Source organism: Rhagoletis pomonella, unplaced genomic scaffold, assembly GCF_013731165.1.
Source record: "Rhagoletis pomonella isolate Grant_MI unplaced genomic scaffold, Rhpom_1.0 Rhpom_scaffold_00001, whole genome shotgun sequence".
Lineage (NCBI taxonomy): Eukaryota > Metazoa > Arthropoda > Insecta > Diptera > Tephritidae > Rhagoletis > Rhagoletis pomonella.
In genome coordinates this window covers 30270200-30293771 of record NW_023458555.1, presented here as the reverse complement: position 1 = coordinate 30293771, position 23572 = coordinate 30270200, and the positions used below count along the sequence as shown (strand labels likewise).

At 39.9% G+C, this 23572-nt stretch overlaps 6 protein-coding genes across 10 annotated transcripts in view; 4 read left to right on the top strand and 2 right to left on the bottom strand.

The window, feature by feature from the left end:
* The window catches only part of LOC118742383, a gene marked incomplete at its 5' end in the record, with an annotated part of 1577 nt that extends 1180 nt beyond the window's left edge, over positions 1–397 (top strand). The window contains 1 exon segment of the mRNA XM_036474418.1: positions 1–397. Coding sequence (XP_036330311.1) covers positions 1–277 — 277 coding nt within the window.
* Positions 329–6976, bottom strand: LOC118742375 (AT-rich interactive domain-containing protein 2). Its single transcript, XM_036474406.1, has 3 exons — positions 6540–6976; positions 2117–6470; positions 329–1740 (listed from the first exon to the last, which is right to left on the bottom strand). Exons 1-3 carry the CDS (start codon positions 6809–6811, stop codon positions 529–531), a joined length of 5838 nt encoding a protein of 1945 aa, XP_036330299.1. The 5' UTR covers positions 6812–6976; the 3' UTR covers positions 329–528.
* Positions 6977–10110: 3134 nt separating this feature from the next.
* Positions 10111–15729, top strand: LOC118742322 (GRIP and coiled-coil domain-containing protein 2). The gene is made up of 6 exons (XM_036474313.1): positions 10111–10266; positions 10340–10433; positions 10543–10838; positions 10894–14196; positions 15456–15573; positions 15642–15729. Exons 1-6 carry the CDS (start codon positions 10231–10233, stop codon positions 15725–15727), a joined length of 3933 nt encoding a protein of 1310 aa, XP_036330206.1. The 5' UTR covers positions 10111–10230; the 3' UTR covers positions 15728–15729.
* Positions 15730–17545: 1816 nt separating this feature from the next.
* LOC118742330 (DDB1- and CUL4-associated factor 12) lies at positions 17546–20111 on the bottom strand. Its single transcript, XM_036474324.1, has 6 exons — positions 19599–20111; positions 19383–19535; positions 18922–19323; positions 18652–18867; positions 18376–18564; positions 17546–18294 (listed from the first exon to the last, which is right to left on the bottom strand). The coding sequence occupies exons 1-6, from the start codon at positions 19893–19895 to the stop codon at positions 18142–18144; spliced, it is 1410 nt and encodes a 469-aa protein (XP_036330217.1). The 5' UTR covers positions 19896–20111; the 3' UTR covers positions 17546–18141.
* Positions 20112–21258: 1147 nt separating this feature from the next.
* Positions 21259–23320, top strand: LOC118742351 (mediator of RNA polymerase II transcription subunit 31). 5 transcript variants are annotated; one of them, XM_036474379.1, is made up of 4 exons: positions 21273–21387; positions 21856–22163; positions 22471–22560; positions 22622–23320. In XM_036474379.1, the coding sequence occupies exons 2-4, from the start codon at positions 22136–22138 to the stop codon at positions 23188–23190; spliced, it is 687 nt and encodes a 228-aa protein (XP_036330272.1). In that variant the 5' UTR covers positions 21273–21387; positions 21856–22135; the 3' UTR covers positions 23191–23320. The 5 variants fall into 5 exon arrangements, with proteins under 5 accessions (XP_036330287.1, XP_036330272.1, XP_036330263.1 ...); XM_036474370.1 differs by having other exon boundaries at positions 21283–21387; positions 21820–22163; XM_036474386.1 differs by having other exon boundaries at positions 21289–21387; positions 21897–22163.
* LOC118742340 (structure-specific endonuclease subunit SLX1 homolog) overlaps positions 21288–23572 on the top strand; it is a 48983-nt gene continuing 46698 nt past the window's right edge. The window contains exons 1-2 of the mRNA XM_036474337.1: positions 21288–21387; positions 23479–23554. Coding sequence (XP_036330230.1) covers positions 23488–23554 — 67 coding nt within the window. The 5' untranslated portion in view covers positions 21288–21387; positions 23479–23487. The remainder of the gene's footprint in view (positions 21388–23478; positions 23555–23572) is intronic.

Here is a 23572-nt window from a genome sequence, read left to right as displayed (position 1 = left end):
TCGAAGCGGAAAGCAGGAAGACGGGGAACACATTAAACACTTGCGACTGCAAAACAAAAAGCCAAGCACTCCACAACCCGAAGCTCAGAAAATTGACCCGGATACATTGGTGGACTCAAAAGCAGTTACGTGTTTTATTTTCAAGGGTGAGGAGTATGTGCAAATGCCCAAAGAGTATTATGTACAAGAAAAATTGGAAGTCATCGAGAAGTTGAAAAGATATGAAAATGCATTGCAGACATTCAAAAAGAATTTATTGGACTTGGATTTACCATAAGGAACTTGACAATTACACATTTTCCTTTTAATCTTAATAAAACAAATTCCATTTTCTTTAATATTTATTTTTAATTAATAAAGTATAAATGTACCCAGGATAGCCTGGTAAACTTGGAAAGGCGTAATTTATGGTTAAATCAAAATAGCTGTTTGAAATGCTTTGTTATTTTATGTTATGTACCGTACATACTTAAAGATGTAGAAAATGTTAAGTAAAAATTGCAGAATATGGTCCAGTCATACATGCAATTAATTGTTCATTTCAAATAGAATATGCGAAACTGCGCCACTAGATTCTACATTGCTCAAAGCAACATTGGACAGATGCGGCTCGTAACGACGCAAGTCACGTTTTGCAGTGTTGGTGTATGTAACGAGATTCCTTAATATCAAAGCGGCGGTTAGCCGTATACTTTTCGTTACCGGACCTTCATTTTCGTCCATTAACTCCTTGGGATTAACATAATCCGCCGTATGTCGCTTAATGGCGTGCAAAGCTGAACTGCCTGTGGCACTTCCAATGCCAGTCGGCTGTGAACCTGAGGATGAGGACGAAGTCGATGGCGCTGGCGAGGAAGAATTGTTGCGTTGCGCCTGCGCTTGGGCAGCCTCTACGTTCCGTACGATTGTTACCGGCGGCTGCGACGGTTGCAGATTGACCGTGCCCGTTGCAATGCGTCGTTGCATTGCGGCGCGTAAACTTTCGTTCGTCAAATGTCGATCTATGATGTGTGTCATCAGCGAAAAACGTTTACGTGGTATGCCATCGCAAAGTCCAGGACCCACACCCCATTGACAAAAGATCTCCGCTGCGGGATCCAGGTGGTCAGGGCAATGCAGCGAGCAAGCATGATGTTGCAAGTCGTTAAGTGATTTATACTTGCGTCGCGGACAATTGCGCCAATCGCAAACGAAAAGCCAGTTAGGATCTAATGGTGGTGTTGCATTTGCTGCTGCACCCGCTACCACTCCTGGCGGCAACTGCACTTGGGGCAGTAGGGGGACGGGAAGTGTCGGTTTGGGTATTGGGGTTTGCGACGTGCTAGCCACGTTTGATGGCGGTGGCGGCGTACTCGAATTTGATGCTGCAACTGCAGTTGTTGTAGCGACTGTAGATGCACTCGCAGCAGTTGTTGTCAATGACGAATTGGCCCCCGTATTTGCAGTTTCATTCTGTTGAAACTGTTGCTGCTGTGGATGAACGCCAATTGTTGGGCGTGTAGACTGCGCTAGTGGTGGTGGATCGGAGCCAATTGGCTTGTTGTTGGCAGAAGAAACCGAAACTTGTTGTTGTTGCTGTTGCTGTTGCTGTGGTGTTGGTGCTCTAACTGGTTGAACAGCCGGTGCTTTATTGCCTGGCAATGGCGACTGCGAGGGTGCTGGTTGCTGGACTACAGTCTGAACCACAGGCTGTGGTTTGACCGGTAAAGTGGCTTGAATTAAACTGGGATGCTCGCCGGTCTAAAAAAAGAGACAAGTTAACTAATATTCATAGAGAAATATCTAATTTGATATGTTGATTTATTAAAATTCCTCGAAATTCTCAGAATTACTATAACCACACCCCAGCGACAGAGCTAGAAGTTACTGGCAAGCTTTGGTGGTAGATGAAATACTAACTTTCATTCCCAGTATATTATTGACTCGTAAGTACCTAAGTACTAATGCCTGAGAATGCACACATCCATTGCATGCATGCTGTTTGGTAGTAGACAACTGGAACAATGCATTGTCATTGGGGTGGTTGTTCTTATCTTTATTTCTACATTTATACCCTGGCATCGCTATATTATTTTCTGTACACAAATTAAATATTACATTTAAAAGTTTTACTTACCTTTTGTGGTTGCTGTTGCAAGGTGAATTTCTGTTGTATAATCGAGGGATGTGGTTGCTCTATGACAGCGCGCATTTGTTGTGACTGTTGCTGTTGTTGTTGCTGCGGTAATACTTGTTTTGTTATAATGGTTTGGGAGTTTAATTGACTTTGCTGTGCTGGCGGTGGTGCTTGTGTAATCACCGTCTCCTTTATTTCGATAGCTCTTCCACCAAGTATCATCTGCCGTTTCTCAGATGGCCCCGATATGATGTGTTGTTGTATAATCGATTGATGTTGTTGCAGTTGTGGTATTTGAATGGGAGGCGGTGGCGGTGCCAAAGCCGGTGTTGCCTGCACAATAGAAACCGTCTTGCCCAAACGTGAAATTGTCGCCGTTTGGTGCTGATGTGCCGATGATTGTACTGTTGTTGCAGGCATTTGCGGTTGATGAAGCTTTATGGTAGCTGGGATATGGTTGAGTTGCGACAGCAATGACGGCGAAATCTGTCCCGTGGTCGACTGCGTGGTAGAATTATTAGTTGACTGCGTAGATAATATTTGATGCCGCTGCAGTAGTTGGTTGTTGCCCGATACGCTGGTAGAGATGCCACTGCTAGAAACCGGTACATGTTGAATATGTGTGGCAGTGCCTGTTTGTGGATTTATGAAGTATTGCTGTGTTGTAGGCGCGGGCAGAGCAGGTTGTGGACGCTGTGTTACGAGCACTTGCTGTCCCTGAGAAGTTGTCATTATCATTTTTTGTGGTGCGCCAGCAATCAGCTGCGGCTGTGGTTGATGTGATTGTTGACCCGGCAGCGATTGTTGTTGTAAAATAATAATTGTTTTAGTACCGGCCGATTGCTGTTGTGGCGTTTGTGTGACCAAAACTGTTTGCTGTGGGGGAGGTTGGGGTGGTTGCGGCTGCTGTGCCACAAGATAGGTCTGACCCTGTTGATTTGTGGCTAGTACATATTGAGTTGGCTGCTGTTGCGGCGCTGACTGTGGTACATTTTGTGTGATAACTTGTTGTATAAGTTGTTGCTGTTGCGGTTGTTCAAGCGCCTTCTGCTGTAGAATTACCGGTACGGTTTGCAAACCCTGATCGGTTTTTATGGTAGCCATGGCTGTGGGCAGCTGCGTTGCTGGCGACGCAACCCCACTATGTGTAGTAAGTTTTAGTTGAGGTGGCTGATTCGTCTGGAAAAGGAGCTGTCGTTGTACGCCCTGTACGGTGGCCTGTTGAATTTTAGCTGGTATAAGAATTTGCTGAGGCTGTTGCTGCTGTATTGGTTCAGTCAATGTTGACTGTGCTGCGGGGGTAGATGTCGATGGTGCTGTTGATACCGTCGGTAGCGGTGGTATATCTTCGAGATCCTCATCTTCAAGTATGGACGCAGCCATCTCGGCATATAAATTTGCGGCATTCTTCGATGGAGTTACTTGATCTTCCTCTTTGCTACTCAACGGATTTAAAGCCATGCGTTTTGCAGGCTCCGAGCTATCTTCTAATTTGCGCTTGACGATAGCGGTTGTTGTTTGATTAGTAATTATCACTGGACGCCCACTAGAATCCTTGGCGACGTTATTACCGCTGAGCGGTGCCAATGGCGGGGGTGTAGACTCTAATATTGTCTTCTTTTCCAGTGGAATTTGTGCGTTTAATGGTTTTATTGTGGTTTGTCCAACCTTTACAGGGGTATTTTGCATTAGCGGATTATTTACCAAAGCACTTATAGCGGTGCTAGCGACTTTTATAGGCTGCTGCGCTTGCGCGATTGCTGAAACATTTGTCGATGTGCTTGACTGTGCCTGCTGTGGGCCTGTGGTATTTGTATTCAATTCCTTTTGATTTTTTTGCTGACGCTGGGTCACTTTGTTGGCTAATAAACTTTTAATTAGAGACGTAGACGGTTGAGCAGATGTATCTGCGGATTGTTGCAAAGCTATAGAATGCGCAGAGGATGTGCTTCCAGATTGAACTAGTAACACAGAATTGCCGCCAACTGTTGAATTGCTTGAAGTTGTTGTAGCTATTGATGGCACTTCATCTTTCACATTTTGATTAGTGTTATCTGACTCTTGAGTAGCTGTTGTCCCTGTGGTGGAAACTGAAGTGCCGTTTGATGCTTCTCCAGATGTTACGTCTGCGTCTTGCTGCGATTTCGGCTTCTTTTTCAGTTTTCGACCAGAAGCTGCAGCAAAGACTGTACTATCATTTGCAGCTGGCTTTGTAGGCAATTTACCTTCCTGTAGCTTTGGCTGGGTTAGCAGTGTTTTGGTGGTTTGTATTGGTAAAGACTGTGTGCGTAAACGAATGCCGACATAGTAAAGACCTGCCAAATCGGTGCCATCGTTGAGACGCACGGAGACAGGACCCACGCCGCTGCTGTAAATCAAACGCACAAGTCGTGGAAATTGTACATTATTCACCACGGAATGCTTGCCGTACTTTTGACAGTGTGCTAAGTACATGCGATATAGCTCCTGTTGCTCAACATGACTCTCTGCAGTTGGCGTACGTTCGACCGTAGCTCCTAGCCAGGTCAATGCATATTGTTCGTCTTCGGGAGTGAAGTTTTGGGGCGGATTTGGTTGATGATGTGTTGCCGCTGGTGTTTGTTGTTGCGCTGTTGTGGGTTGTTGCTGCGGTGCTGTTGTTTGTGAATGTGTACTAATTGTCTGGTCAATGATAGGTGTTTGCTGTTGTAGATTTGGAACAGAATCTGTAGAATCAGAAGGCAGTGGCACAGTCGGTAACTGCGGATGGGTTATTATCGAGGAATTTATCTGAGGCAGAATTACGGGAATCGGAACTGGCGGCTGAGGTGCTGGCAGCTGCATTGGCAGAGCGAGCACATGTGTTGGTGGTTTCTGTATTACTGCAGCATTTTGCAAATTCGCAATATTTTGAGCAACCATTGGCAACATATTTCCCGGCACTGTTTCCACAACTCTCATTAGAATACAACCGTCCGGCCCGTATGACTGTGCTTCGACTGTTATCAAGGAGACTAATTGGTCAACTATGCCTCGCACTTGCATTATAAGATGACAGGATCGATTACCCATTGAAGTAAGAGCGAAGATAGCTTCCAGGGTAAATATCAGCAGCATGATATCATTGAGGCTTAGAAATTGGCAAATTGTTTCATAAAATTGTAAACTCAAACACTTGTTAATGTGATCCTCATTGCTATCCTTCTGACACAATTTGTACAATATCTCCATGCTATTGATAATGACTCCGCGATCCATGCTCTCAATGCCGTCACAAAGGGTTGCCAAAAGACTGCGCGAGACTTCGTCCGTAGAGGGATCTGTGAGTTCGATTTCGGTTGCTATATTTCCCGCTATATCCAATATTTGGTTGTGTAAATTACCCCAGCGTATGTTTGCGCCCATTACTATAAAGCGCAAAAAAGTGCGATTTTTTGCAAAAACATGCAAATTTTCTTCAAAGAAGCTAAGATTTCGAAAGATGGTCACAATTTGCTGAATTCGTTGGCCCACATACTCCTGTGTGCCCTCACCCCGCCCCAAGTTTAAGAAGTCTAAGTCACTAGAATCCTCGAAATAAGCAAGCTTTTTAGAGTCCATAATAATATCTTCATCATCGATGAGACCAGCTTCGCGCATAGCCTGTTCATCAGTGTATAAGTCCAAAACATGTGGTTTATCTCGCAAAAGATCACGCCAAAATTCAAAAAGGGAATGTTCGCGAACTTGTGTGTAAATGTGTTGGAATAATTTTCTCAATGTGTAATCCGAGAAGACGCCAGTATGAGCGAGCAGTACATCCATCATTTTAGGATGCTCATTCAACTTTAATGTATGCTTACTTTCGTTGGCCATTAATGAACAAACATTAATGGCAAAGTCTTGTTCATTAGGAAGCGGTGAAATAAGCGAAAGCATTAGCTTTTCGTACGGCGAGGCTTTATGCAAATCCGTTGACAATTTATAGGTACGCCGGCGATCCATATTCACAATATGTTGTCGGTAATTGTAAGACATGGGCACAGTGTTCACAACCACATTACCGCCGCTGCTTGCATATACGGAAGTAGGGTATCGGTTTCGCGAACGCGCACCGCCGTCCATGGCGTCGGCAGATTCAAGAGCTTCTAATTTGTCCGGATCTTCACCAAAAAATGTCTGGCGTTCATACTTTTCCAGGCAGCGTCTGTAAATATACTTAATTGCAGCTGTCGCATTTACGCATTTATCGCGTATTCCTAATTCCGGCAAAACATCGTCCCATTCGTCACGTTGATTTACCTTGCTGAAGCCACCACGTTCAGTCACTTCACTGTAAAGTCGGTGTAGATCCACTTCACGACCACTAATTTTAGGCATATGCATTATAGGTGTGCTAAAGACAATGGAAATATATAATTAACAAAATGCGAGCAATATAATCTGTGAAAAAATGTGTACTTACGAACGACGCTCGTGAAATTGTTGTAGGTCGCGATAAAACGCTTCAGGGGCTTTGGGTAATGGTTTTCCCTTGGTAGCTAACGTAGAATTTGTACCGGCAGCTGCTTCGCCTACTGGTGCTGGTGTATTCATGGCCTGTAAACTTTTTACGCGAAATGGAGTTCCGGTAGTTATGACGGGTGCACTTGAGGTAACAGTGACAGCTCCCACCGGTGCATTGTTTGCATCAGTCGCAACGGGCACCGCACTTTTCATTATATCTGGCGCAGACATGTCCAATTTCAAAAGTTATCACTTACTTTTAAACGTTTCATAAATTTTCCAAAATAATTTAGGTGTTTAGCATAAAATTGAAATTAATTAAAATGTAAACCCAAAAAGCGAAGTCTGACAAAATTTACCAATCTGCTGCGTTACCAACTATTAGTGATGTTTCGATACCAGTACTGCCATTCCTTGGAAGCAGTGGTGCCTTTTTCACAAAGTCCCAAAAAAGAGGTCATTGACGAAAAAAGGGCCACATTATTTTTGCTTTTCGTTACTACTAAAACAATTCAAGGTCAAAATCAAACTTACATGTACATATTATAAAGCCTTTTCGCTGTTTCGCCGCTGTTCCGCTGCGGAATTTAAAAGAAAACAGCGGGACAGTCGCACAAAATTTTGGAAAAGTGTCAAAAAATCTGAATTTTTAAAAAGGCGGGCCAAAGGGTATTGGCGATTAAAAAGGGTCTAATTGCCCTTTTAATCGCTTAACTGCAACACTGCTTAGAAGTATGTATATACCCGAGTACCTCTACCAAGTACCGAGTATATGGTGTATTTCGATCAGTGTTGATAATGGCATTTTCTCCCGTCGTATGAAAATTTAATTCAAATTGTTCTTTTTATCACTAAATCGCAAGCACATATTCTTATAAATTTAAGCACTCTGTTACATGAACGTCCCATGCTTTCCTTTCATTTACACTTGCGACACAATCGTCGTGTTTTCTTTGGTTATCGAGCTCATTATCAGTCATTTTATACTACTAGCACGAAGATTAAGAAGTTTTAGAAATGACCTCACTAAATGGGAAAAAATTATAATCAGACGAGATAATACTCATTCAAATAAATATTTAACATAAATGCGATTTAATTGAAGCAAGTTAAAATAAACAGTGGCAAAATGTCTGTTTCCCTGCAAAAATCGTGGCACCATGTAGTCTATTTGTGGTAAATTGGAGTACTTACAAAAGTGTTCCTCTGTCATGCTGTAGCGACCAACTCGTGTCTCTGCGCCAGCTTATTGTTTGTTATCCGATCACTACTCGTGTTTTAACGAAATGTGATTGAAGTTGAGCATTTGAAAGCACATTTGCATGTCTGGCTGTAGCTGAACGTGTAGAGATGCTCGCTGTTAGTTCTTAGCTCCGAGCATGTTCGGGTTCGAATGCCGTCAGAGGCAACATGTAATTTTTATTTTTTGTCTTGGTTTTTATTGATTTCGAAAAAGCATTTGAGAAGTGAAGAACAAAAGCGTGTGCAAACGAAAAAATATAACAACAATGCCATTGTTAATATGTTGGAGTAGTTTTGTGCTACTCTAATGTAATGTAGAGATGGAGTATATGGTCTTGCCCTAGGACATCGCAATGTTAATTGGACCATATTTTTTATATGAATTGTGGTTAATTTTGGAGGACTCCTTGGTCCTTAGGGAGTACTCTTTACATGCATGCATAGATTAGTCGCAATTTTTGCAGGGTTGTGTATGAATTTATTTGTCACTGCTACCAAACTGTGCTGCCAAATTATCAGTGAATAAAACAAAACAGAAAGGATAATGAATTGAAAGAGATCTCTGTCAGGATCATATCATTGTTGCTGAATTTGCGTGCAAAATTTTTGTGCGGATCCCGATTATTGCCAAGAAAACACAGCTAGAGTTGCGACAGAGTTGCATTGGCTTCAATTGATCAAGTTTATTCAGTGAAATCGCTAGAGAAATTTATCAGAAATGTGTAAAAATGTTTTCATACAAATTTTGACAGTTAATTCATAATACCATGTTCTGACCAACAATGAAGATATACGTATTAGCTTTCAAAATTGCATGTATTGCTATTGTCATGACAGTACCCAGTAGCGAAAATGGTCACCGGTGACATCGTCACTAATGAGGATTTAGTGACATAGTCGCACTTGCTGTGAATCCTAAACGACATACAGCTGACAATGACACTGGTGACAATGTCATGCAGGTGTACGCCTATCAAAGACTTATAACATACAATGTCTTCCAGCGGTCACTTATAAAAAGTCCATTGCAAGATACTGTCGCTTGAATGTCATTAATGATCACTGTATGACCAAGTCATGCAGATGACATCAACGATGAAATTACCATTTATATGAAAAACTCATGAACGACTTCTATACAAACGGAGCCAAAAGTCATTTAAGACGTAATTTTTCCGTAAAAGACTCTTAAGTGACTAATGCATGACATTCGCTACGGGGTATTGTCCGGTGTAAACCCTAATAGGGCTTTTGCACGAGGCGATTTTTCAGGCAACTTTTTCGTTCAACTCACGCAGGGTTGCACGAAAAAAAAAATTGAATGGCTATAAATATCAAAATATAAAGAAATATCAAAATATTTACCATAAAAAAGCATTTGCATTGTTCAACTTTGCATTCTATTTTTGTTTGAACGGCCTTTCAACTAATCGCTTTCAACAAAGTTGGTCGCCAGCCAACATTTAGCCATTCAACTTTTTTTTCGTGTAACCCTGCGAGAGTTGAACGCAACATCGCCTCGTGCGTACACTTTGTAAGTAAAACTTGTGTTCTTGTCCATGTAAAATCTGTCAAACAAAAACCAGTTTTCGTCGAAAACTACATCAAAACTTACTTCCACTCATTCCAATCGGTATCTTCACTAGTTTTTTTCGATTATTTATCGAAATGGAAGTCATATTTTATCACTTTTAATACGCCATTTCGGTTTTACAAGCAAGATGAAGCAAAAGAAAAAAGTAATTTTCTGGCTGTCGTTTGTAATTTCGGCGCCATGTTATTTTCTTTGAAAAGTAAACAAAGAATATGAAGACGAAGCATAAAGAAAAAAATGCAAGCAATTTTGCAACTCATGTTTGTGCTAACCAACGTGTTTTTGCCACCAATCACCGCGCACTTCATTTTAATTACATTTGCACAAAAAATTTATTGAAAATTGCTTAAAAATCACTGTAATAAACCACCGACAAAATACACATAAAGAAAGAAACAAAACCGAAATAGCAAGCTTCAAAATTACGAACGTCACACACTTTTTTCTCAATTGCTATTACAAATGGCTGCTTCTCAACCGGTCAGATCTGTTCTAATTGGTTCATGGCGCTTCACTATGTTTTGACGTTTCTTGTCTTTTTCTTCGCTATTATCAGAAAATGTCTTGTCGCTCTCTGTGTCGCGTCACTATGTTCTTTGCCTTAGACGCACAGCAAAACACCGCAAGTGCGCGCTCGCCCTAAATTAAGTTCGGGTGGCAATATGACTTAATGACTTTTCTGACGTTTCTGACGACGGTGTCGTTTTTCGTTTTGCGTTTTGATTTTTTCAACTCTGATGTAGTCGAATAAAAATTGTTGGCCAGAAAAATAAGTAGTACAAAACACCTATAAACGCCACTGAGTATCATAACAATGGAGGAGAAGCTGGAAGCCACACCAGGACCTACAGTACGTTAGCTTTTACTACTAATTGCCGTCTTGTAATCGTATTTTGTATATCTCCCTTCTCTGTGCAATCTAGAGAAATCCCATTGACTCCTTGAGCAGGGAGGAGTTACTTCAAAAATACAAAGGACTTCTGGGTATTGCAAAGAAGGCGAAACAAGCTAAAGATGGTGACTATATGCATATTTATATACTTATTTAAAAATGCATCAACAAACTAACTTTTCTTTGGCTTGCTTATTTTAAAAATATAACAACGTCATCATCATTTAAATGCAGAGTTTGCGGAAGAGAATCGTAAATTGAAGGAAGCGCTCGTTCAAAGTGATACTCAAAAAGATGCTGACAAGAAATCGCTTTTGACTATGAAGGAGACACTTGAACGTTTTACAGAGCAGAAGCTTCAGATAATCGGTGAGTTCAGTGAGCTTCAAAAAAAAAGTAAAACGGACGAGGAGACACTAACTAAACTACGCATTGAGAACGAGTCATTGAAACGTCAGTTGAATCGACTTAATGAAGACAATGAAGCTCTTTTGAAAGATATAGACCGAATGGAGGATCAGCTTAAACAGGTTATTTTGGGGATTTTTACTAATTTTAAAGATATAAAGAAATTTTGTATTGCAGGTAAACTTTTTGGGTATGGAGCAAAAGAAACACTTGGGTTTGTTGGAACTTGAAGTAAATAAACTAAAAGAGGCAGAAAGTTTAAATAGCGCACTACAGAGTAAAGTAACTATAACGGAAGAAGAAAATAAGGCGCTAAAGGAGCAAGAAAACGGCGTGAAACAAGCATTGGAGGAACTCTCCCGAAAGTATAGTCGGGTGAAGGAAATTAACACACAACAGCGGCAAAAGTTCAACGCGTTGAAAGATCGCTTTGTAGAAATTCACCGCAAGCTTAAAAACTTGAAGGAGTGTAAGCGTGTGCTTTTGGAAACCCAGCATGAATACGCAGAAGCTATATCAAAGTGGCAAAAAGAAATTATAAGAGCCTCAAAATTGCTATGCGCGCAAATGAATGCACTGCAGTTAGAGAATAAAGATCTGCGGCAAAAGTTGCAAAAACAATCAGAAAAAGTTGCTATGGAAAGCTCCCAGCCCTTAGTGATTAATTTTAATGCACTACAAGACAATTTGCAGGAGTTGGAAAATCTTTGTGCGCAGGTACGCGCCGATTCTTTGGAAAAAGACGCGCTTTTAACCGAATCGCAACGGAAAAACGAAGAGCTACTTAAAGAAATCACAGCTTCCAATTTGGATGGGATGGTTACGGCTCCCAAAGAAAAAGTGCTGGAATTTGAGCTACTTGAATCGGAGGTTAAACGGTTGACTCTGGAGTTGTCCGACTTAAAAGCAGTCAGTGATCTGCGATTAAAGGGAGGCGAAATTGAGAAGCTCGAAGGACATTTAGAACATCATGAATTACTGCACAGACTCGAGGCAATTGAGAATGAACGAGATAGTTTAAAACGGGAGTGCAATAAAGTGGAAATCCTCCATCTGGAAAAACACCGCTTGGAGAATGAAGTAGCGCAATTAATGCTCAAGCTAAAGGAAAGCCCAGGAGTACATGAAGACGTGCAGCAAATACGGGACGAACTAAAATCGCTTAAACATGAGAAAACCGTTCTTTTAGCACAACTGAAGCATCAAGAAAGCGAACAGATTCAACAAAATCGAGCTTCAGAAGAAAGCGCAAAAGCAACGGAACAAAGCTACGTAGAATTACAGGCACGCTATTCGCAAATGGAGCGCGAGCACTCGGACCTGCTTTGTGAAATGCGCGAATTAAACGAAGCGCTGAAGGCACGCGGCGATGTCATTTCGCGGCAACAGGAAAAGCAGCAGGAACTTCTGAATGAGCTGCGAAAAACCAATGCGAGACTGCGGCAAATTGATGAAGTGCTCGTGCAGAAGGATGCAGCAATCGCAGAGAAAGAAGCGCAAGTGCGGGAAATAACGCATGAGATCGATCTGACTCGTGAACAAACGCACCAGCTTGAAGTTGCTAGCACACGCAGCGAGGAGCAGCTGCGTGTACTTAATGAAGAAATACAATCGTTGCGTAGCAACGCTGACGCACAAAGCGAGGTATTGTCCACCTCTACAATATCACGCGCCGAAGAAATGACGCGCATGCGTGATGTCGACGAAAACTTCGAGGAGAAATACAACAAAATGCGCGGCGTTGCTGTTAAGTTGAAGAAAAAACTGCAGGAGCAAACAGTGCAAATTGAGGAGTGGGAACAGCACCAAAAAAGGCATGAAATGTCGAATGCGGAACTAGAGGAACTGCGTAAACAATTAAAAGACCTGAAGCATGTGCACGGCGAACACCAAAAACTCGTAGAAACTTTGAAAACGGAAAATCACAAGTTGAAGACATCACGCAAGCAAGCAAATGTACTTAATCTTGAAATTGAAGCAGCTGAAAAATCCCTCAACGAAGCCACCAGCAAGCTTGCCACTAAAACTGCAGAATTGGAAGCACTGAATAAACTCTTATCAACCAAGGAAAACACGATTATTCAACTGCGGAAGGAAATCGCAATAGTTGAGTCGGCGAAAGAAGCCGAAGTGGCACACGCTAGAGAACTAAAGGAACAAGTAGACCTGCTCCAAGAACAACTGAAGGATGCGGTGCATGCCAAGCAGCTGGCGAATCAGACAAATAAGCAGCTGGAGCAGACCCAAGAACAGCTCAAGCAAGAGTTAGAACAAATACGTTTGGAGGTTTCAAAATGCGCAGCTGAAAATTCCACAGCTGTACTTGCAGAGCAGCGCGAAAAGGAGGCAGCAGAGCATCGGTTACAACAAACGGAAGCGAGTCTTAAAGAAACGCAATCAAAGCTGCACAACGTAGTATGCGCCTTAGATGACTTGCGCGCCGAACACACCGAATACAAACAAAAAGCACAAGCTGTGCTGCGCAAACACCAGAGCACCGATACGACGCGGGAGCGTGAGTTGACAGAGGAGCTGACGCAGTTGCGCGCTACCGAAGAACAACAGCGCCAAACGCTAGCTGCGCAAACTAAAAAACTAAACGACTTAGAACAACACACTGCCGACTTATATTTAGATAATGAAAACCTGCAGAGACGCGCACAAGAGCTAAATGCACTGGTGGATAATTTGCGTCAGCAAAACGACCGTCTGTTGCTGGAGCAACGCGCCCAACTACAGACACAGCAGGAGAGCCTGCGGGCGCAGCGTCAACAATTGGAAGCGACACAAGAGTGCCACAAACAACAATTGCTGGAACTTGAAACCAATTATCAGCGACAGATCGAGCAGCTACGTGCCGAACAGGTTCAAAGCGCACGGGTGCCGCCTATAATCGGTGCAGCTGTAGTAGCAACGACAAACTCATCATTAATTTACGCGCCCACCTACAGTGAACCAAACCAAATGCAGCTGCTAATGCTGGCTGAGCGCGAGGATGGCGAAGGCTCAGAGGAAGCTACTTTGACTGCGAACAAAAGTACCGTCGCTGTAACCGTTGCCGGCAGCAGTAATACGCAAGCCATGCGTAAAATTTCCAGCAGTTCACGGCGTTCACAGCACGACTTTATGCCATTAGATGAATTGTTGAATACGCCGATGCATGCTTTCCAAACTGACACAGTAACCACGATAAGTAGTAATAGTCTTGGGCGCAATAACAGCGCCGTATTTGAATTGAGTGCCGGCAATAGCAGCGCAGATAGCTTACTTGTGGAATTAAATGTAACGCGGGAGCTTTTGGCAAAACAAGACAGTCACGTGCGTCATTTGACGGCGCTTTTAGCTGAAAACGAACAGGATTTGGCAAAGTTGACTCAGATGAACGATATGTTGAAGGAAGAACTACGACGGCAAGAACGTGCTGTTGAACGTGAGAAACATATGCACAATGCCGAGTACTTGAAGAATATCGTGCTGAAGGTATGTATGTATGCATATTTGCGCGGAATTGTGAAGTAAGCGTATGCGGATATGCTTAGATTTGTATTCATTTCTTATTTGGCACTACAACCGTTCGCAAATTTGAAGTCTTCTGTGCGAATTTGGGTCAGTTGTATGTAAATAAGTGTTTATGCAAGTGGTCCCTCCATTGTTCAACGGCGCCCTTGATTACGTTGCCTCAAATGCCGAGTAGAAGGCTTTTTGTGACCGAGTTTTAAATTTGGGGAGTGTATTCATCAGCCCAAATTGCACTTAGCAGCCTAAGGTATGTACATTAGGGTGGGTCAAATTGTTCGGGTGAGAAAAAATGCGAAATGCGTATAGCAAATACAAACTCTACGCTAAATTTTAAGAAAAATACCCGAGAGGCTAAAGATTTCAGTTTGAGGTATTTTAACACCACTGAATATATGTATTTGTATCTCTCGGCGGTAGCTTGGTTTTTATTTTAGACACATAGTTTCTTGGGGAAGTTTTCTTAGAATTCTGAGTAGATTACGGTTTTGCTATACGCTTTTGACAAAAATAAAAATACCACCCTAATCTACATACATAGGTATATGCGCCTGCCAGGTAGTTTCCGCCAGCTCAGGGACTAAATTGCTTCTAAGCAGCATTATTGCTATTCTCGCCGTCGTGGTCTGGGTTTTCCCCCCAAACGCACTACTTGTATCGCCAATCGACAGCATTCCCTCTATAACGTAAGTTAGCAGATTTCTCTGCAAAAAGTAGTCGCGATCTTGAATTCATTCGATTTGCTGACTTAGTTGGACCCTTCGTTATTAATACCAGTTATTTCTGCGTGTGTGGCAGTACCCATCAACCTCATTTGAAATGCCACGAAGGGATTGGAAGAAATAAGGGCTCTGAGAAGTTGTTTGTTTAAACAGTTCGAAGTTGAACTTTTGTCGCTCTTCCTGGCGCACACGAGGCGAGTATTAAGAGGCCGCTACAACAACAACAACAACAGGCCGAATAAGTCATATTGGCGCCCCCTTCCTGAAGTTCTCCTTCTTTCCGCTGTGGCCCAACACTCCACACGAATTTATTACCGCAAATCACACATGGGTTGCCTACAGACCGAAAACGGAGACTCAAGCCTCAAGCTAGATTGAATACGGTTTTGCCATTGTAACTGCATAGAAAAAAGAACGGACTAATCGCTTTGCAGTGGATTGAAAATTTATGTTGTGACTCCCGAAGTTAAATTTTCTTATAATCAACCATTTATTTTCCAGTTCCTTACGTTGACCAGCGGTGATGAGCGTGTACGCCTGGTGCCAGTTCTCAATACCATACTTAAATTGAGTCGAAACGAAAAAGAAATTCTAAACTGTGTGGCGAAAGGACAGAAATGTTAGTAATTTATCTGTATGTTCATAATTTGAAAAAAAAATTAAAGTTTACTTTTCTTTATTTTACAGTACCCACGGAATCACAGGGGCGCAGTTGGGGTAGTTTTCTTCCAATTTTCGGTGGTACTGGTGGTGGTGGTGGCAATAATAATTGAAATAAAAATACAAATATACGAACGACAACCACCTTCTTAGTTGTGGCCAGCGAAGAAAGTACTATTTTGAATGAGATGACCATATCAAGAAAATTGATAGAAAGCACACCTCACCGTAACTGCATCAAACTCGCAGTCAAGAAACACAACCACTATTTTGTATTTTTGCAAGTATTCCAGCGTTTATTGGCAATTCTCCAGTAGTTATTTTCAAAGCTTTACACTTTTCGTGCTACACAAAAGTCGACAATTTCGATTCATTCTTAATGTTTTTTGTTACCTGTATCAATATGTATTATATTGTATGTATGTATGTAATTAAATGCAATTATATATTTTAATTAATATATTCAAAATTATCACGAATGACTTGTTTGCAAAAAAATTATTTATTCTAAGCGATTTACTTAAAGTGTAAGTTTTATGGATCAATAATTGTATTACTTACATATATTACCTATTACACATGTACATACATACAAAGTATATGTATTTGCAGATAAAGCATTGCAAATTGTGTGTGTATCATAATGAAATTATATCTTCAAAATTAACTTTGTATAAAGCAGAAAAAGACCCTTACAAAAAAATAAGAAGTGTATATAATAAAGCAAAATAAAATTTAAATGTATGCAATGCAAATGAAAATGTACTTTTTTCAGTTTCTATTTTTTTATTTATTTTCAGTGGGAAAAACAGAAAATTAAACCACGAATTAATGTTTAAAGTTTTATTTTGAAAGTAGATTCTTTTAATTAAACTATAATTAAAAATTAATAATTAGCGTTGTCGAGAATTCAATGTGAATAAATATAAAATATAGTCATATGAGGCCACGAGAACAGAAGTGTCCCAACCCAATTATTTTTTTTGTACTTAACTTCTTAAAATTGATTAAAATTTTAAAATAAAGGTCACTTATTACTTAAATTTATGGTGCGTTATGTTGCCCTGTACATTAAAATTAAGAAATAAGCGACTTTCATTTTAAAGAAACGATTTTAACTACATAGCTAAGTACAAAAAAAAAAAAAAAAATAGGGTTGGGCCAAAATTAAAACGAGAAGATAACTCGGGGTTCGGGCCAAACCGAGCTTTATATACCTGTCGCACGAGTGTTTTTTTTCGATTTCAAAAATTTCCGATGCATGGTTATAGTTCGATTTTCAATACCAATGTCCTTAGCCCGATAAAAGTGGGCGTTTAAATATCCCAATTTTGACTCGAGTTGCCATGTGCCGAGGCGGCCGGACAGACAGACATTGATTCTTTGTTTCATTCTGAGTAGTTTGCTATACACATATATGTATGAACATAAGCATGGCCCTTACGTTATATGGCGAAAAATAAAAGTGTTTGGATTCTCGGTCACCCTCTAGAAATGTGTGAATAGCCTAAACACTAAACTATACAAAGTTTTAGCTCAATCAAAAACGATTTAGAGGTGGCTCAAAGCGCTCAAAGTTTTCCATGTATTTTATATGGCGAAAAAAAATTTCGTAGAAATTTTGAAAATCAATATTTTTCAATGGCCAAACTCTTTTTCTCTTTAGGAGACTTCCAGAAAAAATAACCAATTGTTTATTTATAGGTTTATTAATACTAACACATTTTTATGGCTCCCCAAAAACCCCTAAAAAATGCAATGGCGGACCCACAAAAAATTGTTAATATTAAACAAATTATAAATAACCAATTGGGTAGGTTTTTTTTTTAAATCTCCTGAAGAGAAACAGAAATTGTGGACTGAAAAATATAGATTTTCAAGGATTCTGTACCATTTCTACGAAAGTGTTTTTTCGGCATATAAAATACATAGGAAATCTTTTTAGATTGACCTAAAACTTTGTATAGTTTAGTCTTTAGGCTATTCACACATTTCTATGGGGTGAGACCGTGAATCCGAGCTCTTTTCGAAATAAGGGCCAACCGAATGTACATATGTCTACATAGATGTCTATACCACATTCAAAATAAACGGAACATATATCGATTCCTTTAGGTTGTTTTAAGCAACCATTACACAAGTTAAACTGACCTTGTGGAGACAAGTGGGCTCTGGTATTGTATGTAAACTTTGGGAGCGATTTATTCACATGGAATAGGTAACGGGGCTCAATTAATCGCAGCTGCAACGTGAAAATAACAGTTATTATAGTGACCAATCCATGAACGGGAATGATTATACGTTTTTATTCACATTTTACCAGCCAAGGATACTAGCAAATGTTTATGGCTGCATGCAATCATGAAAAAGAAACTCGTATTAATAGAAAATATTTTCCTACTAGTTGAATAATGAGCCTTAATAATAAAATTGGAAACACTTCCAATAATCACACACAGATACGAATATCTGAACATTTTAGCTAAGTTACAGCTATCTATTTTGTAGTTATTATTGCTTCAGTGCTTTACTGCCAAACGCCTGCATAGTTGCCGACAAGTGTAGCTGGAAGTGGACCACCAGCTGCAAATAGACGCATACCAGTGCTATCGTAACAGTGAGTGTAAATGGCTGGTACATATTTCACTTGTTGGAAGCCATCCATTTCATCTTCAGGATACTAAAAACATAAATTTTATAGAAAGACATATTTATAATAACATTATTGCTCTGCAATGTCGTCTCGCGAATTTCTACTCACCACAATACCTTTGCTACACTTTAGCGCCACAGTACGTGATGCATTTACGCTGCTCTCTAAATATTTACCTGCTCGTATATCGTAAAAGAGCAACATACCCAGACCGGTACCGACAGTGAGCAGATTACCTTCGAATGTTGTGGCACGTATGCCGCAGCCATTGTAACGCGAAGTGATCTTTTTGATTGTCTGTCAAAAAATAAATAAATAAATTAAATTTACGTTACACGTAAGTGAAAAATTCGTAAATATAAATAATTATGCGTTAGCAAACACCTGTAGTGTTCGAGCGTCCAAAAGTATGGTATAAGAGCGACAACCGACAGCATAAAGTCCGTCGCTGTGGTATGCTATGCTCACATTATCTTGACAATTTGGCAGTTTGCGAGATAACTTTTGTTTGAACGTTTCCGCATTGAATATATGTATATAACCATTTAGTGAAAGTGCTGCAATTTCTTTAAATTCTTTGTTGAAACAAAGTGAACGAATCTAGGAGCGATACAAAGTTATATTTATCTATATGCTCATATCATTTGAATTTACCCGCTGGGCTGTGCGCACATCTTTCACACAAAGTGGATTAATAGTGGCGAAGGTAGGACATGCTTCCTTGCCGCCATCTGGGAAATCCATGAGATCTTCATTGATGCGCCAAAGCGATAGGCGCGAATCTTTTGAGCCCGATACCAAGAATTGATCATCCAACCAACACATGCCCATAATTAGATCACGATGCCCGTTCTCGCCGACACAAACCGGATCAAGAGTAGGAAGTCGGTAAACAGCCACATCGGCTGAGTTACGTGCGCCAGTGGCTAGGAATGAACGACTTGGATTAATTTCAATTGCATGTAAACCACCCTGCACCTCTGGGTGGTTGGCTCGGTTGTTCGAAAGCGTTGGAATGGCATCCACGCGGCGCATATTCACATCATAAACAAGTAACTATGAGTAAAAACGCAATATGTAACAAAATACAGTAACTGGATTGTTAAATTTGTCACCTTATTGCATTTTGTGCCGAAGACAACTTGACGATTGCTCAGCCATTTGGAACAGAAAACCTTATTGATATAACCCAGATGAATTTGAGTTTCTCGTAACATATCATGCGTAAGGACATAGCGGCTAGTGTTCTCGAAATTGAAGCTTCGTTGCTGTAGGATTGAGACCAAAATTTATCCGTGTATTTTCAACAAAAACCAACGAATCAATGTTACCTCTTTTAAACCAGTCTCACGACTACGTAAGTAATCGCATAAATTAAATGAAGTATTCAGCACTTCTTCTTGTTGTTGTGGAGTCTCTTCATCACTGCCGGAATCGTCGTAAGTAACGAAATCGTCCGGCTTGTCTGGTTTGCGTCGTCGCTCTTGGCGTAGTGCTCGCGCCTTGGCACGCCGTTCATCCAGACGCGTTGGCACATGACAAGAGGGATAGGTGCCTACCACACTATGCCTTATGGTCTTAACCATGGAGCTGAACACCATAGTGTTTTTGTTACGTATCTCGAACATTTTTCGTCACCGTTACTATAGCAGAATGAGATTTTTAGTCAATGCTGCTGGTGCTACCAAACAGGGATAGTGCTCCAGCTACCTTCCTATGACTTTTTTAACACTTGCACAATTAAAATGCATTAAATTTTAGGGTGATACCGAAAATTTTCATTGTTTACCACGGTCAGTGTAAAAATCACTTCTAGCTGACAGTGGAGAAATAAAGAAAAAGGAAAGTAGAAATAACGAAAATCATTCGTTCGGTTATAATATCGTGTTTACAATGGAACGTAAAATATGTATCTTTGCGTTTACAGTGGAAGATTATGTTAACTTTAAATTTCGCTATAATTTAGTTTTCAACGAGTGTATAGGAGGGCGGATAAAAATTGAGGAAGATGAACAATTTTTGTTAAAATTCTATAAAATTTAGAATTTCTTTTAAATGTCGTAGACACATTTTGTTCTGCTGTTGTTCTGCTAGTTTTCATCCAGTGTGAAACCGTGACAATAATTGCTCTGTCATTCTAGTGTGAAACAACATGATTACATGTGCTTTAAGTCTGTCGCCCTCTATCTTAATTTTGTAGGTTTATATTTAAATTTTATGAAAAGTATTTCAAGTGGAAATATGTCCAATTTTTGTTATTTAATAAGGAGCAAATGCAACCCTGCATTTAAATACTTCCTGTGTTTTGATAAAATCTGCAGCTAGAAATCAGGAATTAAAAATTCAAATAATTCCGTTTTAATTTATCAGCCTTTAGTTCATTTTCCCCGAAGAGGTTCACTTTTCGTATCCAAGTCCATATTTAAAATTTATTTACATTTGGTTTCCAATCCAATTCCAAATCCAATTCCAATTCTTGTTGATTATATTCTTTAACAAGGAAACTACTGTTATATCAGTTTTTATATTAATTGCGCTGAATATGTACGATCCACAAGCTGCATTTATTTCTGGATCTGATATTTGAATTGTGCCTCTTTTGAAGAAGGTGTGCTGATATGTATTCACAAAGCCTCAACACTGTTCAGTGGAGACCTTTGCCTTAAAAAAAATCGATAACGCTGTATCAATGCTATCGAGCGAATGTATAATTTGAACTTAGGGAAAATATTTTTCTTCCAAATAAGTTAGTTTGACAAGCCGTTGGGGAGGTTTATTTCGCTCTTCAGTACGTTAATCTTGAATAACTTCTCTGTTTTTTTAGTAAATATTTACGGTCAATGTGGTGCTAAGCTATGGATTTCTTTGAAACAAAAGAAATTACTTCAACATATGACAAAATATCGACATTTCTATATACGGGAAACAAAATTTATCGTCACATCGATAGTATCACCGATATCTTTCCACCTGTTCTGTTCAGAAATTTTTAAGTTTTGTTGTTGATAGTAGTTTTCTGCAATTTTCTGTCCGTATGCTGAAATTTATTTTTATTTAACAGTTGAAGGGGAAACAAACATAAATAAAACTTGTGCTGCATTTGGGCAATGAACGCATACGGTTTGTAGAATGAAAATTCAAAGTGTAACTTTGTGGATACTTTACAAAATCTGTAGTTGTCTCATATCAAAATGCGGGTGCTCCCTTGCACCGCGCCATCCCCACTAGCGCGCTATTCCTTTACGTTACCTACATATGTATATTTTCCCTTTTTCTATAACAAAAACGTTAAAAATTAATTTAATCGATGTTTCGACAGCTCCTTTCTCCTTGGGGTTAAATGTAAATATATAGAATATTATTTCATTGGCTTCCGCGATTTAAATATATATTCACCCAACAAAGCGTTTGGGTACGGCTGAGCTATTGCATCGTGCGCCTAAAGCATCTTTGCTGCAAGTTAAATTTATTATTGTATATATGTATGTATGTATGTATGTTTAATTTGTGTTCCACGTAATACACTTGCATATGCGTTAATTGTACGTGCAGTTAATCATATCGACCACAAACACGTTCAAACACTAGGACAGGCTAAACCAACTCTCTAATTCATATAAGTATTGTAGTTTACGAAAACATCACACCCAACCAACAAACATAACCATCACTACCACCATCTTCCACCACCACACCACCAAAACCAAACCAACCAAAAAACTACTGCTACTACAACCACCACCGTCTCAACCGATTACAACTTTCCGGTCCAAGGTTATTGTGCGTCTGCGTCTTAGCGGAGGCGCTTGTTCGGTTGACAATTAGAAACAACACCATTAAGAAACAGAACCGGGCCCTTCCATGCACGATGGCCAAGATGTATGGAAAGGGTAAGAGTAAGTAAATTGCTAATTTTTATTTACATATTTAAATCAATAACGAAACTCGCCATTGACAGCACTAACATCTATCGTAATCCGTTGTATAGTAAAATTTCATAATTAGAAATGCTAACACAATAACTTCTGGATTAATTTCTAAGCTTAGTTTTGCTAATTTCTTGAAATAGAAAAAAATGTATATAATAGTTATTGCAATATAAATAAACAAACATATTTTTGTACATAAGTACTATGTAGTAAATAAAAAGCGAAAAAATTCATTTAAAAATACATATTTCTCTTATTCCCCTCATTTGTATAGCGGCTATCGAGTCCGAGGATCAACAAAAATTGCGATGGCAAGTTGAACTTGAATTCGTACAGTGTCTGGCCAATCCCAACTATTTGAACTGTGAGTAAATTTATTCATTCCATAAAAACAGTCATTATAATACACAACATTTTTCCCTCAGTTTTAGCTCAGCGCGGTTATTTTAAGGATCAAGCTTTTATTAACTATCTCAAATATCTACAGTATTGGAAAGAGCCCGAATATGCGAAATACTTAATGTATCCGATGTGTTTGTACTTTTTGGATCTCTTACAATACGAACATTTTCGCCGTGAAATTGTCAATTCGCAATGTTGCAAGTTTATCGATGATCAAGCCATTTTGCAGTGGCAACATTATACACGAAAACGCATAAAGATGTTTAACAGCGTGAATGGTATGGGCCAAATGAATGCTGCTGATCCAGCTGCAATGGATCCACAACAGCAACTGCAACAGCAACAACAAAATGCACAGCAGAATCAACAGCAGCAACAAGGGCAACAGCAACCGGGTGGTGTTAATGCACCTTTGGGCTTGCAAAACGGAATGGTTAATAATGCACAGTTGCAGATGCAGCAACAGCAGCAGCAACAACAACAGCAGCAACCACCACCGCAAGCACTACAACAACAGCAGCAGCAAAGTGTTGGCAATGCTGCGATGGGTATGCCAAATGGAAATAATGCCTCAACCAATAGTAATAATTGAACAGAGTGATGGTGTTGAAGAATTTAACCTGCTTTCCTCTAATTAGTTAGTAATTAATTTAATTATATTGTAAACACTATTTAAATAGTGATATTAAAAGCATTCGACACTTTTCTTCATTTGAAATGAATTAATGTGTTTTAATTTTTAGTTAGTCTTAAACGTAGAAAATGTTTGCGTCCATTCTGAACATCTGTTATGCGCACAGAGTTATAATACCCTTGTGCACAAGCTCCTTCGGGTATAAAAAGGAAAAAACCAAATTGGAAAATATCTTTTTCTTTTTAGTTCAACAGCATGTCTACCTCGTTTTTCTATGGAGTTTATTTATTATGCAGCAAAAGTCCTGAGAAACGCTATGCAGGCCGTTGCTATATTGGTT

Bases quoted from the DNA above. Each gene is read 5' to 3' on its own strand.
- LOC118742330 (XM_036474324.1), bottom strand. From the start codon at position 19,895: ATGTTCGAGATACGTAACAAAAACACTATGGTGTTCAGCTCCATGGTT. The intron at 19,536-19,598 runs GTAACATTGATT...TCAATCCTACAG, and splicing joins GTGAGACTGGTTTAAAAGAG to CAACGAAGCTTCAATTTCGA. The intron at 18,868-18,921 runs GTAAATTCAAAT...TATCGCTCCTAG, and splicing joins ATGTGCGCACAGCCCAGCGG to ATTCGTTCACTTTGTTTCAA.
- LOC118742322 (XM_036474313.1), top strand. From the start codon at position 10,231: ATGGAGGAGAAGCTGGAAGCCACACCAGGACCTACA. The intron at 10,434-10,542 runs GTGACTATATGC...ATTTAAATGCAG, and splicing joins GGCGAAACAAGCTAAAGATG to AGTTTGCGGAAGAGAATCGT. The intron at 15,574-15,641 runs GTTAGTAATTTA...TTTATTTTACAG, and splicing joins TGTGGCGAAAGGACAGAAAT to TACCCACGGAATCACAGGGG.
- LOC118742375 (XM_036474406.1), bottom strand. From the start codon at position 6,811: ATGTCTGCGCCAGATATAATGAAAAGTGCGGTGCCCGTTGCGACTGAT. The intron at 6,471-6,539 runs GTAAGTACACAT...CATTGTCTTTAG, and splicing joins CAATTTCACGAGCGTCGTTC to CACACCTATAATGCATATGC. The intron at 1,741-2,116 runs GTAAGTAAAACT...CTCTTTTTTTAG, and splicing joins TGCAACAGCAACCACAAAAG to ACCGGCGAGCATCCCAGTTT.
- LOC118742351 (XM_036474379.1), top strand. From the start codon at position 22,136: ATGGCCAAGATGTATGGAAAGGGTAAGA. The intron at 22,164-22,470 runs GTAAGTAAATTG...TCATTTGTATAG, and splicing joins GATGTATGGAAAGGGTAAGA to CGGCTATCGAGTCCGAGGAT. The intron at 22,561-22,621 runs GTGAGTAAATTT...TTTTTCCCTCAG, and splicing joins CAATCCCAACTATTTGAACT to TTTTAGCTCAGCGCGGTTAT.